Below are 14,257 nucleotides of genomic sequence, written 5' to 3'. Positions count from 1 at the left end.
TTGAAAATTCTACCAAAGGATCTAAAAAAATATTTACTAGCTACTAAGTGATTTAAGCAAGGTTGTGGAATTCAACATTAATATACAAAAGTAAATTACATTTCTATATATTAACAAATAAAATAGAGAAATCAACACACTGTAAACTGATTTTTGTCAAACGATCCAAGGCAATTCGAGAGGGAAAAGGTTAGTCTTTTAAACAACCGATGATGGAACATCTAGACACCCATATATTTAAACACACCATTTACTCCTACCTTATACCATATACAAAGAATTAGCTGAAATCTACCGCAGGAAGAAAACACAAAGCCAAAACTGTAGAGTTTCTAGAAACAAGAATAGCAGAACATCTTTGCAACTATGGATTGGTAAACAATATCTCAGATGGGATCCCAAAATGGGAAACTGGATTATCAAAAAATAAAAACTGTTTATCAAGACACCACAACTCAAATGACAAGACAGGTAAAAAACTGAAAGAAAATATTTGTAACAATATCTGACAAATGACTTGTATTAATATCACAATGGTATTTCATACCACGGGAATAAGTACTATTAAAAAGACTGATAATATCAAATGTTGACAAAGATGAAGAACAACTGGAATGCTCATATATTGCATTTGGAAGGGTAAAATGAGCAACCATGTTCAAAGAGTTTGGCAAATTCCCCCCATGTTAATCATATGCCCTGTGATCCCCTTATTACAATCTTAGGTATTTATCCCAGAGGAATAAAAACACCTGCCCACAAAAAGACTTGTCTAAGAATGTTCATAATAAACAATAACCAGAAATCAAAGATTTACAAACAAAAACACAACCAGAACAGACAGAAAACTGAACTGTACCGAAGTCTGACAACAACGAACCATATTCATCCAGACCGGTAAGAGGGGCAGAGTTGGTGGCCAGAGGAGAGGGTCTCAGCAGGAGGAGGCAGTGATTGGCGACCCAGCGGGCATAGGACAAAAACCCAGTAAGGCTCGCAAGGAGGCTGGCTGACCGTGGACACACATTTGCGCACAGATAAAACAGGCAAAAACCAGGCAATGAGACAGACTGCGCAACCCAGGGCCCCAGCGACGGGAAATAAAGCCTAAAAGCACCACTTGAAAAAACTTGTGGGGGTTGAGGTGCAGGGAGAGGCTCCCAGACTCACAGAAGAGTTCGTTGGAGAGACCCACAGGGTGCTAGAATGTACACAAGCCCACCCACCTGGGAACCAGCACCAGAATGGCCAAATTTGCTTATGGGAAGTGGCAGAGGGGACTGAAATCTGCAAGAGCACAAAACAAGCGCCACTGTTCCCTTTCTGACCCTGTCCCCACATACAGTGTCACAACCCACCAACCTGGGTTACTCCACCCTGGTGAACACCTAAGTCTCTGCTACTCATATGTAACAGGCATGACCTGACCAAAAATGGCTCAATCAGAAGAACAAATCAAAGCCCCAGAGCCAATACTTTTAAGTGACAAAGAGATAGCCAACCCATCAGATGCACAGTTCAAAACATTGGTGATCAGGGTTCTCACAGAATTGGTTGATTCTGGTCGCATATTAGATGAAAAAAATGAAGGCTACACTAAGTGAAATGAAGGAAAATGCACAGGGATCCAATAGTGATGGAAAGAAAACTGGGACTCAAATCAATGGAGTGGACCAGAAGGAATAAAGAAACAACCAAAAAAAGAATGAAGAAACAAGAATTCAAAAAAATGAGGAGAGGCTTAGGAACCTCTAGGACATCTTTAAATGCTCCAACATCTGAATTATAGGGGTACCAGAAGGAGAAGAGGGAGAACAACAAGTAGAAAACTTATTTGAATAATAAAAAAGAACCTTCCCAATCTGGCAACGGAAATGGACTTCCAGGAAGTCCAGGAAGCTCAGAGAGTCCCAAAGAAGGTGGACCCAAAAAGGAATACACCAAGGCCCATCATAATTACATTACCCAAGATTAAAATAAAGGAAAGAATTCTAGAAGCAGCAAGAGATAAGGGGACAGTCACCTACAAAGGAGTTCCCATCAGACTGTCAGCTGATTTCTCAAAAGAGACCTTACAGGCAAGAAGGGGCTGGAAAGAAGTATTCCAAGTCATGAAAGGCAAGGACCTACATCCAAGATTGCTCTATCCAGCAAAGCTTTCATTTAGAATGGAAGGGCAGATAAAGTACTTCTCAGAAAAGGTCAAGTTGAAGGAGTTCATCATCGCCAAGCCCTTTACTATATGAAATGTTAAAGGGACTTACCTAAGAAAGAAAAGATAAAAAAGTTGAACAGTGAAAGGACAGCAAACTCACAGTTAGTAACAACCACACCTAAAACAAAACAAAACTAAGTGGACAGCTAGATTCAGGAGCCACAGAAATGGAGATCACATGGAAAGTTAGCAACAGGGGAGTGGGAGGAGGAGAGGGAAAGAAGGTACAGAGAATAAGTAGCATATACGGTGGGGAGAAAATAGGAGGAGGGCAAGAGTAGTGTGGGAAATGTAGAAGCTAAAGAACTTTTAACACATGAACTTGAACTAAAGAGGGGAAAGGTGAGTGGGAAGGGGTGTGTAGGGTGGAGGGGAATGAAGGGGGGAATGGGACAACTGTAATGGCATAATCAATAAAACACACTAAAAACAAACAAACAAACAAACAAACAAACAAAGGAATAAACAAACTGCCCTGGCTGGTGTGGCTCAGTGGATTGAGTGCTGGCCTGTGAACCTTTTGGTCACTGGTTCAATTCCCTGCCAAGGCACATACATGCCTAGGTTGCCGTCCAGGTCCCCAGCTGGGGTCATGCAAGAGGCAACAGACTGATGTTTGTTTCTATTGCACATCGATGTTTCTATTCCCTCTCTCCCTCCCTTCCCCTCCCTCTGAAAAGAAGTAAATAAACTCTTAGAAAAAGAAGAATAAATGAACAGTGGTATATTCATACAATGAAATGCTACTCAGTAATAAAAAGTAATCAGCTACTGATTCACACAAAAACATAGCTGTATACCAGAGACATTACGTTGAGTGAAGAAAGCAGAAACAAAATAATAAATGTCACATGATCTCACTTTTATGAAGTTCGAGAACTGGAAAAGCTAATCGATGGTGACAGAAATCAAAACACTGAACACCTCAGGGGCAGAGAACTGACTTGAATGAGTAGAAGGGAAGTTTCTGGGATGATAATAGAGGTGATGGTTACATAAGTGTTTATATTATCAGAATTCACTGAACTGTATAATTGAGATGTATATATTTTACTGTATTTAAATTATTATTCAATCACAAGAAAAAATTAAACAGCAGAAAATGATTCAAAAGTGACAAACACAGAAGATGGGCAAAGAAAAATAACTTAAATAGAATAAGAGCCCCCAAAGAAGAAAAATAAAAGAGAACAAATACTAAAAACTAAAGTTCAAGAAAGTCTTACTGAGGAAGGAATATTTTTAGTGTTTTGAGGACCAGTAAAAAGGCCAGTGAGATCTGAATGTGGTAAGGAAGAAAGTAGCAAGGAGGATATGGAGAGGACACGTCATGTACAGCCTTGTAGGCCACTTTTCAAGACTTACAATGAAAAAAAAAAAAAGATTTTAATTTATTTATTTATTTAGAAACAGAGGGGAAGAGAGAGAGAAAGGGAGGGAGAGAGACATCAGTGTATGGTTGCCTCTTGTACAACCCCAATTGGGGACCTGGCCTGCAACCCAGGTCCCCAATGCAACTGGGTGCCAATGGTTCGAAGATTCTGGATTACAGTCATGTGCCCTGACTGGGAATCAAACTGGTGACCCTTTGGTTCGCAGGCCAGCGCTCAATTCACTAAGCCACACCAGCCAGGGTGCAAGATTTACAATATTGCTTTAATTGTGCCCATTTTTTAAAAGATTTTATTTATTTATCTTTAGAAGGGAAGGGAAGGAGAAAGGGAGAGAAACATCAGTGTATGGTTGCCTCTCATGCGTCCCCTGCTGGGAACTGGCCTGCAACCCAGGCATGTGTCCTGACTGGGAATCAAACCATGGTCCTTTGGTTCATAGGCCTGCATTCAATCCACTGAGCTACACCAGTCAGGACAAGACTTACAATTTTATATGAAATGTTTTTAGGTTTCAGAAGGATAACTTTCACTGCTAATGTAGACAACTTTAAAAGGAAAATAAGCAGGCAGAAGAAAGACACACTTAAGTTAAAAATTTTTAATAAATGGCCTAAGTGTGTATAAAAATATAGGAAAATAAAATCTAATACTGTTACCAGCCTAAGACCTATGTATATTTAGTTCTAATAGAAGCACAAAAAGGTGAGAATGTTTCTTATTTCCAAATATGGAACTTAAATCCCAGTTAGATGGCACCCATGCTGTCCGGCAGGCCCTCCCTGTAAAAGCAAAAGAAAATTGCTTTTACTTCTTTCCAGAAGGATCCATTTCTTTGGTTTTCCTTAATGTACCCAGGACAGTGCAAAACAAAACAACAGCCTTAATCAGACTTTACAACCTATGAGAAATATTTGTACCTGTCTTTCTCTGGTCCTGGAACAGTCCCCGTATTGGTGGATCCAGGAACAGAAGCAATAGGGGTGCCAACGGTTCGAAGATTCTGGATTACAGATGACAAAAACTGCTGGCTAGCACTTTCATACAAATCAAAACAAATCTGATAAGCCATCAGGAGGTTGTCTTCCTTCACCAGTTTTTCTAAGATATCACTCACAGCCTGGGGATCATCTAAGAAAATTAAGCACTGAAATGCAAATAAAGAACAATTACATAATTACCAGAAACTTTGTTTACAAGATATTTAAGAGTATCAGTCAACATACAGGAAACCTTAAAATATAAGCACAGGAAAGCGGGGGCAGACTAACCATCTAGTCTAGCATTCCACTTCTGATCCTGGCACTAGAAAATGGCATCTGTCTTCCATAGGAAAAGCCATACAAATTATACTTACAGCTCCTAATATCATGACTGGCGATTTGCTATATTCACTAACTGGCTGGTGAATGAATTGTGGCTTCTTTAAATCTTATCCATAATTTACATTTAAGTGCTCCTTAACTTTTAATTTCTGCTTTACCATAAATTGCAGTAGTCAGCCATTCATTTAACACACACTGTATGGTGCCAGGCCAGGACAAGACACACTAAATGACCATTCTGAAGCATTGTTCTAACTATTCTTATCATCTGCCATATGTTTTAACAAAATTATCCAAAAGTGTGAGAATTTTTCTTTTAAGAATTTAAATTTTCTTGTTCCCCTCAGTAGCAAATAACTAAATTTTAAAATGAACACAATCCAAGTTAGTACAAATTGAGAAAAGGAAATAATGGAACCAAAGTAAGTGGTACGCAACAGGGGAATGGCTAAGTACAGCAAAGCGCAGCCACTAAATGACTGCTGCATAATCAAGAAAGAGTTAGAACAAGTCTGTGAAGAGCTGGAACATTAAAAAAAGAAGAAGAAGAAGAAGAAGTTAAAATGAAGGACATATCTGACTGATACTGTCTGCCTCCAGGAAATGAAACTTGGGAGCTGGAAGAAAAGGGTGGGAAGAAGACTTTTCACTGTATACCCCTTGGTTCGCTTTGAATTTTGAAGCATGTGAATGTATTATTACCTGTTAACAAATATTTTTTACAAATACAAACTTTAAAAAAGTTTTAAAGGCACAAGGAGTAAAAAAGCTAAAAGAAATAAAATTTCCTGAGGAATAAAACTGAACTACACATAGGAAGAGGGCAGAGGACAACTGTTTTTTATATACATTAAAAAAAACTATTTAAAATTATTAAAAACTACTTAGAAGGAAACAAAACTCCAAAAACCTATATAAAGAAAACTAAAAATAAAAAATACACTAAAATGTTAACTTCGAGTGATATAAATGTGGATATTTTTCTTCCAGCTTTTTCTGTTTCAAACTTGCCCCAAAAAGCATTTAAAAAAAGATTAATCTAAATTTTAAAAATGTGCAGGATGAAAACACATATTGAGAACACGTCTAACAATGTGTGACAAAATGCTTGCTCTAAACAGAATACAAAAATTTTTACAGTGTGATGACTGTTAAAAGATAAACCTACACAGTGTGCAGTTACCTCACAAAATTAAAAAATGAAGATGCATTATGACCCAGTGATTTCTTTTTTGGGACCAAAACACTAACTCAGAAGAATATACGCACCCCGATGTTCACCGCACTACTTGGCTGTAAAAATAAAGGAAATCTTACCCTTTGCAACAGCATGGGTAGACCTGGAGAACATTGTGCTAAGTGAAATAAGCCAGTCAAACAGAGGCAAATACCATGTGATTTCACACATAAGTGGAATCTAATGAACAAAATGAACTATCAACCAAAATATCAATAAACTTAAACAGAGAGCAAGCTCACAGCTGTGAGGGGGTGGGGAGGGAGGCTAGAGGGATTGAGTCTCCCCCCACCCAAAAAAAGAGAGAAAAGACTCACAGACATGGACAACAAAACAGTGTGGTGACTACTGAAGGTGGAGGGGGTATATTTTTTTGCACTGACAAAATCTTTTAACCTTGCAAGCAAATTCATACACGAAAAGTAATAAAGAAAATATACCCAAACATTTTTATTGTGTTTGGGTAATGAAACCAAAGATAATTTTTATACTTAAAATTCTTTTTAGAATGATGTAACATGGGTATAATTTTTATGTTTTCTTCTTCCCTTTTTAATCATCTTCCTTTCTAAAATTTCCTTAAATGCTTGAATTATTTAAAAAATAAAAAATACATAGAAAGAGTAAATTATAACAAAATAAACTTCTAGTTTTGTGAGATTCAGTTCCTTACAGATTAAAAAAGAATATCAACTACCATATTTTGCTGTGTATAATGTATACTTTTTCCCCAAATTTCTGAGGGAAAAATTAGAATGCACATTATACATTGGTAGTACTAATTCTGCATCTATACAAATGTTCTTAATTATTTATTCATGCTTATGTATTACAACTGTAACTCTAGAAAGCAATAATGGTACCCGTATGCAAAATAATACCCAGAGATATAATTGGCTTTATACATAAATAAAAATTTGAATTAAAAAATTAAAACTAAGATGTTTTTCCTGTAAGTTTGGGCCAAAAACGTGGGTGCACATTATACATGGGAATGCATTATACATGTCAAATGCAATACGTACCTTATGTTCTCAGGGCTGCTGTGAAGATCAATATATACAAAACCACTGCAGTTATGTAATGTAACAAAATGAAGTACGCATTGTAGTGAGGCACAGCCCAGCAGTACAAAGTAATATAATGTTATGTAATTACCTGACAAACATTGATAAAATCGGGTTTCTCCAAGTTCATGTAGATTTTAACTAGAACTCTTAGTACTTTATTCCGAAACTGTTTATTCTGCATTAAAGACATGCAGAGCTTGAGGCTATAAGCTAGCATTCCTGAGACATCATTCTGAAAGAAATAATTTAAAAATATATCATTATCTGATTACTGAAGCATCACGTTTATTTAATAATCAATTATTTAATCTATATTCTCCAGTCAGTCTAAGCAGCCAAAGATTTAAACCCTTTTAAAACAAAACTAAAAATTTAAACCATTTTAGATATGTATCTTAAAAGGAAGTTACATAGTTCTCTATCTTCATAATAAAATGGGTTGAAAACAACTGAATATATAGTTATCCAGGATCATCCAGGACTATATGAGCATAGTGTGCCATGCTAAACAGATTTATGTAATTAACTGTCCATATACTAAGTGGCTATGTTTTTGAATTGCGTCTGCTGAAGTCTTTCTGCCTCCAATCTTGCTATGAGAGTCCTTTGTGACTTACTGCCTGTACTCTCTGGCCAGGAATATAATGTGATAAAACTGTTATTGAGTTCTGAGTGACTCAAGTTTTGAGTGCTGCCACATCTGGCTGGTGGAAATTGCAACTCCAGATTATGTTCATTTCCCTTATGGCTCTCCAAAGCATATCTAATATTGGAGATAGCAACCTATAAGAGTCCTTCAACATAAATAAGCATACTGAAGAGCTATAGGGGTATTTCTTAAATCACGGGGTATGACCTATCAGTATCTCACGAAATCAACTTAATAGGCTAGCATTTTTTAAAAGGAAATACAATTAAAAATATCAGTTACATTACAAATAGTCAAAGTAGGTACTGTTTCATAAAACAAGTTACATCTATATGAAGACATACACTGGGATGTAAAGTAAGAGGCAATTCTTACTTTGCTTTATTCTTTCTAAAAACATTTACCACCCCTTTACCTTACACAATAATTAACTGCCTGGCTGCCTATTCCTCCAATGGGTCACAACATTTGGGGAGGAACTTGGTTGGTATCTCCAATGTCTAGAGTACAGTCTGGCATGTAGTTGGCATTCAAAAGAAAAATTTGTTGAATGAATGAAAACAAGTATTTTCATTCTATTCACATGAACACAAGGAGAAGCTACAATTACACAAAAATGAAACATAGTAAAACAAAGGCCATTCTATCATACTGGGTGGTTCACTCACTTAAATAAATGTCACCACTGCTACTTAACATTACCTTGGGCTTTGGGGACACAGTGGTGAACAAGGCACAAAGTACCTGTTCTTATGTAGGTTATAAGAACAGGTGATAAAGACAGATGTTAGCTGCCTAATAATACAGTTAATTATTATAGTGGTAAACACTATGAAAAAACAATACAAGGCCCCCACAGATTAACAAATGAACCAGATCTAGTTTTTGCAGTAGAGGTTGAGGAGAGTATGGGTGGCAGGGGCTGGTGGAAGGATTTGTAAACAAGTGACCACTGAGCTGAACTCTGGATCTTAACTAGGAATAAAGCCGGTAAAGAAAAAAAGGAAAGTAATTTCGACACACACAATATTTTCGGCAAGGGGAACAGGCAGGGTACATCTAGGAGCTGAGAAGAGGTCAAAATAGCTGGAGTGAGGAACTACCTCCAGGGGAAGGACAGCAAATGGGCATGCAGATCACTAACTCAGTCTTGCACCTTTCTGACAATTTGGTTGGTGACTTAAAATTGTTGTAATTACTGCAAAATACTCCCAAAGCAGGAATCCAATTTGTAGTTTTAGTCGTAATAAATACAATAGTATAGCAGTTTATCAATTTAGTCTTAAAAAGGGCAGGGCAAGTAATTCAACTTCCCCATGCAAGGCCTCAAAGGAATAAATGCAGTAAAATAAAAGCAGATATTTGATGAACACAAAACATAGCCAAGGTTCTTATATAAATTATAAAAATAAAACATTAGGCAAAAAAAATTAGGCAAAAGAGCACCTTATTATTTTCTTTCCACTACCTGTGAAATTCTCAGCTTCAATAATTTGGTTTGCTGATTCCCCATCAAAAAATAATCTCTATAATCACACCATCTACCTACCGACTCCAGTATAGTCTTTTCAAAGACATCTAGTCTTCGTGTCTCCAGGGCAATGCCGATCGCCTGCTTGTACTTGTGATCATCTAGACATCGCTGGAACATTTTATTCACAATGCCTTCCAATCTCTGGTCAATTGGTTTTTTTTCTCCTTCAGGCAAATCTGCATTTTCCACACATTGTTTGGTGTAGTGATCAATGCATTTTGCTATGGGCAAAAATAAAATAACTCTGATCACCTTGTAAATTAGACCAAACTACTAGAAAGGGTAATACTAACATTTATTATAATCATAAAAACTCATGGGATAACTATAGAGTACTAAACGTATTTCAAAAGTTTTAAATACTATAATTATACATTCAAATTAATATTGTCCCTTTCATAACAGTTACACTGGATGGCTACACACTAATTCCAGTAAGGCTGATATTATTGAAAACATTTCTATCTTGTTACTTTATTTTGACCAAAATTATACAACAGTGGAACCTCAGTTCTCAAACTTAATTCATTTCAGAACACTGCTGGAGAAGGGATTTGTCTGAAAACCCAATCACACTCATGCCCACATTCTCTCCTTTGTTTGTTGCCTGAGAAATGCGTGACTGATCATACAGGTGTCAGCATTAAAGAGTTGTCAAGATGAGAACCAAAGTTTTGTTTGACAACTGAGATTCTTCCGTCAACAGCTTGGTTGAGAATGGTCTGAAACGGGAAATGTTCAAGAACCAAGGTTTGATCTGACTCAAATTTGACTAAGCTGCTTATTCAACGGAGTTGGCTACAAATAGTTGCTGTTTTACTTTTGAAAAACAAACACTTCCTATTACTGAGGATATTAAAAACTAAATGGACAAACAAAATAAATCCAAAAGCATGCATACGTGGAATAGGCTGAGAGACCTCAGAGGGGAGGAGGTGGGAGGGACTGGAAGAAATCAGTCAAAGAACATATATGTATAACCCATGAATACAGACAACAATGTGGTAAAAGCCATGAAGTAGGGTGGGGTAGCTGGGGTCTGGGTAGAGGGGAGCAAGCAGGGAAAAAAATTGAAGACCTCTGTAATAGCATCAACAATTAAACAATAATTAATTTTAAAAAAGCAATTATCACATGCCAACAAGTTAGCAGACTTCTTAAAAGTAATGAAACTATTAGCTCTTTGAGAGAAGGGACTGTATCTAAATCATCTTTGTAGAATAATGGTGAAATAATCTGAAGTGTGCCAAAGGCAATCACAAAGATTTCCAAAAACCTCTCCAGTAACTGCGGCACATCAACTGAAATAGTCATTGTCTCACTGTGAGGTGGGTGGAAGCTATTCACAAGCACCCACACACATACCTGGGAGTCTAAAAATTCCTGCAAATGTGCCCTGGCCTGTGTGGCTCAGTTGGTTGTAGCATCATCCCTGAACGAACCTGACTGCAGGTTCCATTCCCAGTCAGGGCTCATGCCTAGGCTGCAGGTTTGATCCCTGGTCTGGATGCATATGATCCCCACTCTGGGTGCACACAGGAGGCACCCATCTATGTTTCTCACACCAATGTTCCTCTCTCTCTAAAAGGAGTGAAGAAAGTGCCATCAGGCAAGGGTTAAATAAATAAATAAATATCCACGCAGTGGTGTATGTGCACAATTTGGCTTTCACATTCACAATGAATATGGTGAAAGGGGAGGATAGGCCACATACTTGAAGGGTGCCAACGATACATTTAGTAAGAAACACTTAAATTTGTTTACAATCTATACTACTTTACGATCACACCTTAAACTTTCTAGGAAAAAACAAAAAAGGAAATTTCCCTAAGCCTTCTTCCTCCTCCATATGGAAGATGAATCACCCATTTTGAATGATATGTACAACAGTATCCTCTCTACCACTTAAAGGCTTGTCGCTGTCTCCTTTAAAGAGAAGAAAGGGTTGCAAACTACAGCTCCAGGAAACAGAAATGATTTGAACCAGCATCAAGAATTGCTGTCCACTAGACCCATGTTAACAGATCTGTATTTTGGGAGAAGCAAAGGACTTTTATAATGAATGTATCACAGAACTATGCAGGTTCAGATACAGTTAATAAGAACAAAGTAGCAGTCACAAAGTAGACCTTAAACAATTCTGGTTGCAGAAAATCTTTACCAGACCCTAATATGAGCTTATTGAACCAAATACAGTTAAGTGAGAAAACATTACCCCTACCCTATTAAGGAAGAACCTTAGAAATATAGAATTTAGGGAGCTTTCCTTTGATTATAACTGAGAAAAAAAGTACATCCCAGTTTTAAATTTGTTGCTCTCACTTATTAGGGTTCATGTCAGAACTATATTCCAGAATCATTCCCAGAGAAAGTCTTATTGTAATTGGGAGGTTTACTAGTCTTAAATTTCTGGATGTACTGTCTATGATTTTAGGATAATAGGAAACCTTTCCCAATTTTTATTTTGTATATCCTCTCACAAATCCCTCTGCCACTTAAAAAAATCCATTTTAACAGTCTCTGTGAAATTTCCACATAAAGAAAAGCAAACCCCCTGGCTGGCATAGCTCAGTGGATTGAGCACGGGCCTGCGAACCAAAGGATTGCGGTTCCATTCCCAGTCAGGGCACATGCCTGGGTTGCAGGCCAGTTCCCAGCAGGGGCTCATGAGTGGCAATCACACATTGATGTTTTTCTCCTTCTCTCTTTCCCTTTCTCTCTAAAGATAAATAAATAAAATCTTTAAAAAAAATTAAAAAACAAAAAAAAAGAAAAGCAAACCGAACTAGCCTATTGAACAGTCACTTTCTACCGGTGAAGATGATAAATAATATTCAGAGACAGGGAAGGCATCTACCACCTCACAGCCCTGTATGGACCAACAGTCCTGTTTAAAAGGAAGATTTGTAAAATGACAGCATTGCAAGCACTTGCAGACCACTTTTGAAAAAAATTTTAATAAAAAATCCTTCAAATAAGAAAAAAGAGGTAAGTGTAACTCCTTGCTTCTAACTTATGTTAAGGAAAGTGCTCTAGTTTCAAATGATATTTATGGTTGATTTTTAAAAACCATCTGGCCTTGGCTGGTGTGGTTCAGTGGACTAAGCACCGTCCTGTGCACCGAGCAGTTGCTGGTTTGATTCCTTGTCAAGGCACATGCCTGAGTTGTGGGCCAGGTCCCCAGTTAGGGGTGATGTGAAAAGCAACTGGTCAATGTTTTTCTCCCTCTCTTTCTCCCTCCCTTCCCCTCTCTTCAAAAAATCTTTAAAAAATAAAATAAAATAAAAAAGGAAACCATTTGTTCTTTCTATAGGATCCACAAATGAAAACTCCAATGAGTGTTCAACAGCAGTAAAGTTACTGGGAACCTTTCACATTATCACAGCAAAAACTTATTAAAAATGTGAAAACAGAATCCTACTCAGAACTTCAGGAACATTTGAAAGCACCCCCTTGGACCACCTCATGCAGCATTTCCCAACTTCTGAAAGAGAATACTAATGTTTTCCTCCCCAGGGCTCAGGTAAATAATGCAGCTTTTCTCTTAATCGAGTATTCAAAAAACTGCCATACTATACAGTCTAGACAGAGAACACACCCTTGGGTTCTCTGTAACTATAATCTAAAGCTTGCTCTTTATAAGGACATGTCTGAAGGGTGTGCAATCCTTCCTTTCATCTACTAGATTAAAAGTTTTCAAATACTTTTTTAAAGTTACAAAATCTTTCAACAAAATCATACATAATTGGTTCAACTTGCAACAGAGCAGTGATATTCAACTGGTGTGCCACAAGAATTTTTAAAACACGTGATACCTGACTATTTAGTCAGGGGGACTGATCTCTTTTCCTTTAGATCAAATTAAAAAATAAAAAGCGCCAATATAACAATAGCCATCCAGTATGCATGCCTTGTCTTGAACTATAAATATGTATCAACAGGTCATATAATATAGTTGCATCTTATTGGTCATGTCACATAAGGTTGTATCTGATTGGTTAATTCTTGGTACCAAAAACCCTTATATACAAATATAGGCACCTGGGTTTTTTAAAAAGTCACCTTGGGGGAAAAAGGGTAGTTAATTACTATTATTTCTTTGGTAAATCTATCAAAATTATACCCGTTTTTTGTCAGACTGGCAAAAACTGTATTTTTTGGCGTGCCACATAATTTTGGTAATTAATTAGTGCGTGTGCCATGAGATGAAAAAGACTGAACGTTGCTGAGACAGAGAATCAGAAGCCTTGCCTGTATGCTATCTCCTCACTTTAAAAAAGAAACAAAGGAGAAAATGATGGTTCCAGTAGAAACAGTATAGATTTTCAAGTAACCTGGGTTTTAAATTCTGACCCTCCTATTTAGTTGCCGTGTGTGTTGATCATCTTGAAACCCAAATTTTCTCACTGGTAAAAGAGGACTAGATCATTCCTCATAGAGCAGCTGCAGAATAAGCCACAGTATGAAGCATGACTAGCCCAGTGCGTAGTACAATGAAGATACACAATAAAGGTTTCCTGTATTAGAAACAACTCTATATAAATTGCTATCATTTAATTTGGCACTCATAATAACCACATTTAATTTTTTTAAGTGATTTTATTTATTTTTAGAGAGAGGGGAAGGGAGGGAGACAGAGAGGGGAGAGAAACATTAATGTGTGGTTGTCTCTTGCATGTCTCCTACTGGGGGCCTAGCCCACAACCCAGGCACATGCCCTGACTAGAAATCGAACCAGCAACCCTTTGGTTTGCAGGCCAGTGCTCAATCCACTGAGCCACACTAGCCAGGGCCTAATTTTTTAATATAACAGTATGCTCAACGGGCTAGAGATAA

The 14,257-nt window shown here is 37.4% G+C and overlaps 1 protein-coding gene across 1 annotated transcript in view; it reads right to left on the bottom strand.

The window, feature by feature from the left end:
• The window catches only part of PSMD1 (proteasome 26S subunit, non-ATPase 1), a 104,346-nt gene that overhangs the window by 84,675 nt on the left and 5,414 nt on the right, over positions 1–14,257 (bottom strand). Inside the window, exons 5-7 of the mRNA XM_037152167.2 lie at positions 9,437–9,642; positions 7,327–7,470; positions 4,527–4,753 (exon numbers count right to left, since the gene is read on the bottom strand). Coding sequence (XP_037008062.1) covers positions 4,527–4,753; positions 7,327–7,470; positions 9,437–9,642 — 577 coding nt within the window. The remainder of the gene's footprint in view (positions 1–4,526; positions 4,754–7,326; positions 7,471–9,436; positions 9,643–14,257) is intronic.

The sequence above is a fragment of the Artibeus jamaicensis genome, unplaced genomic scaffold (genome assembly GCF_021234435.1).
Source record: "Artibeus jamaicensis isolate MK-2021 breed Jamaican fruit bat unplaced genomic scaffold, CSHL_Jam_final contig_944, whole genome shotgun sequence".
NCBI classification, from domain to species: Eukaryota; Metazoa; Chordata; class Mammalia; order Chiroptera; family Phyllostomidae; genus Artibeus; species Artibeus jamaicensis.
Note: the sequence above shows the minus strand (reverse complement) of the source record. Positions and strands in the feature narration are given on the sequence as shown.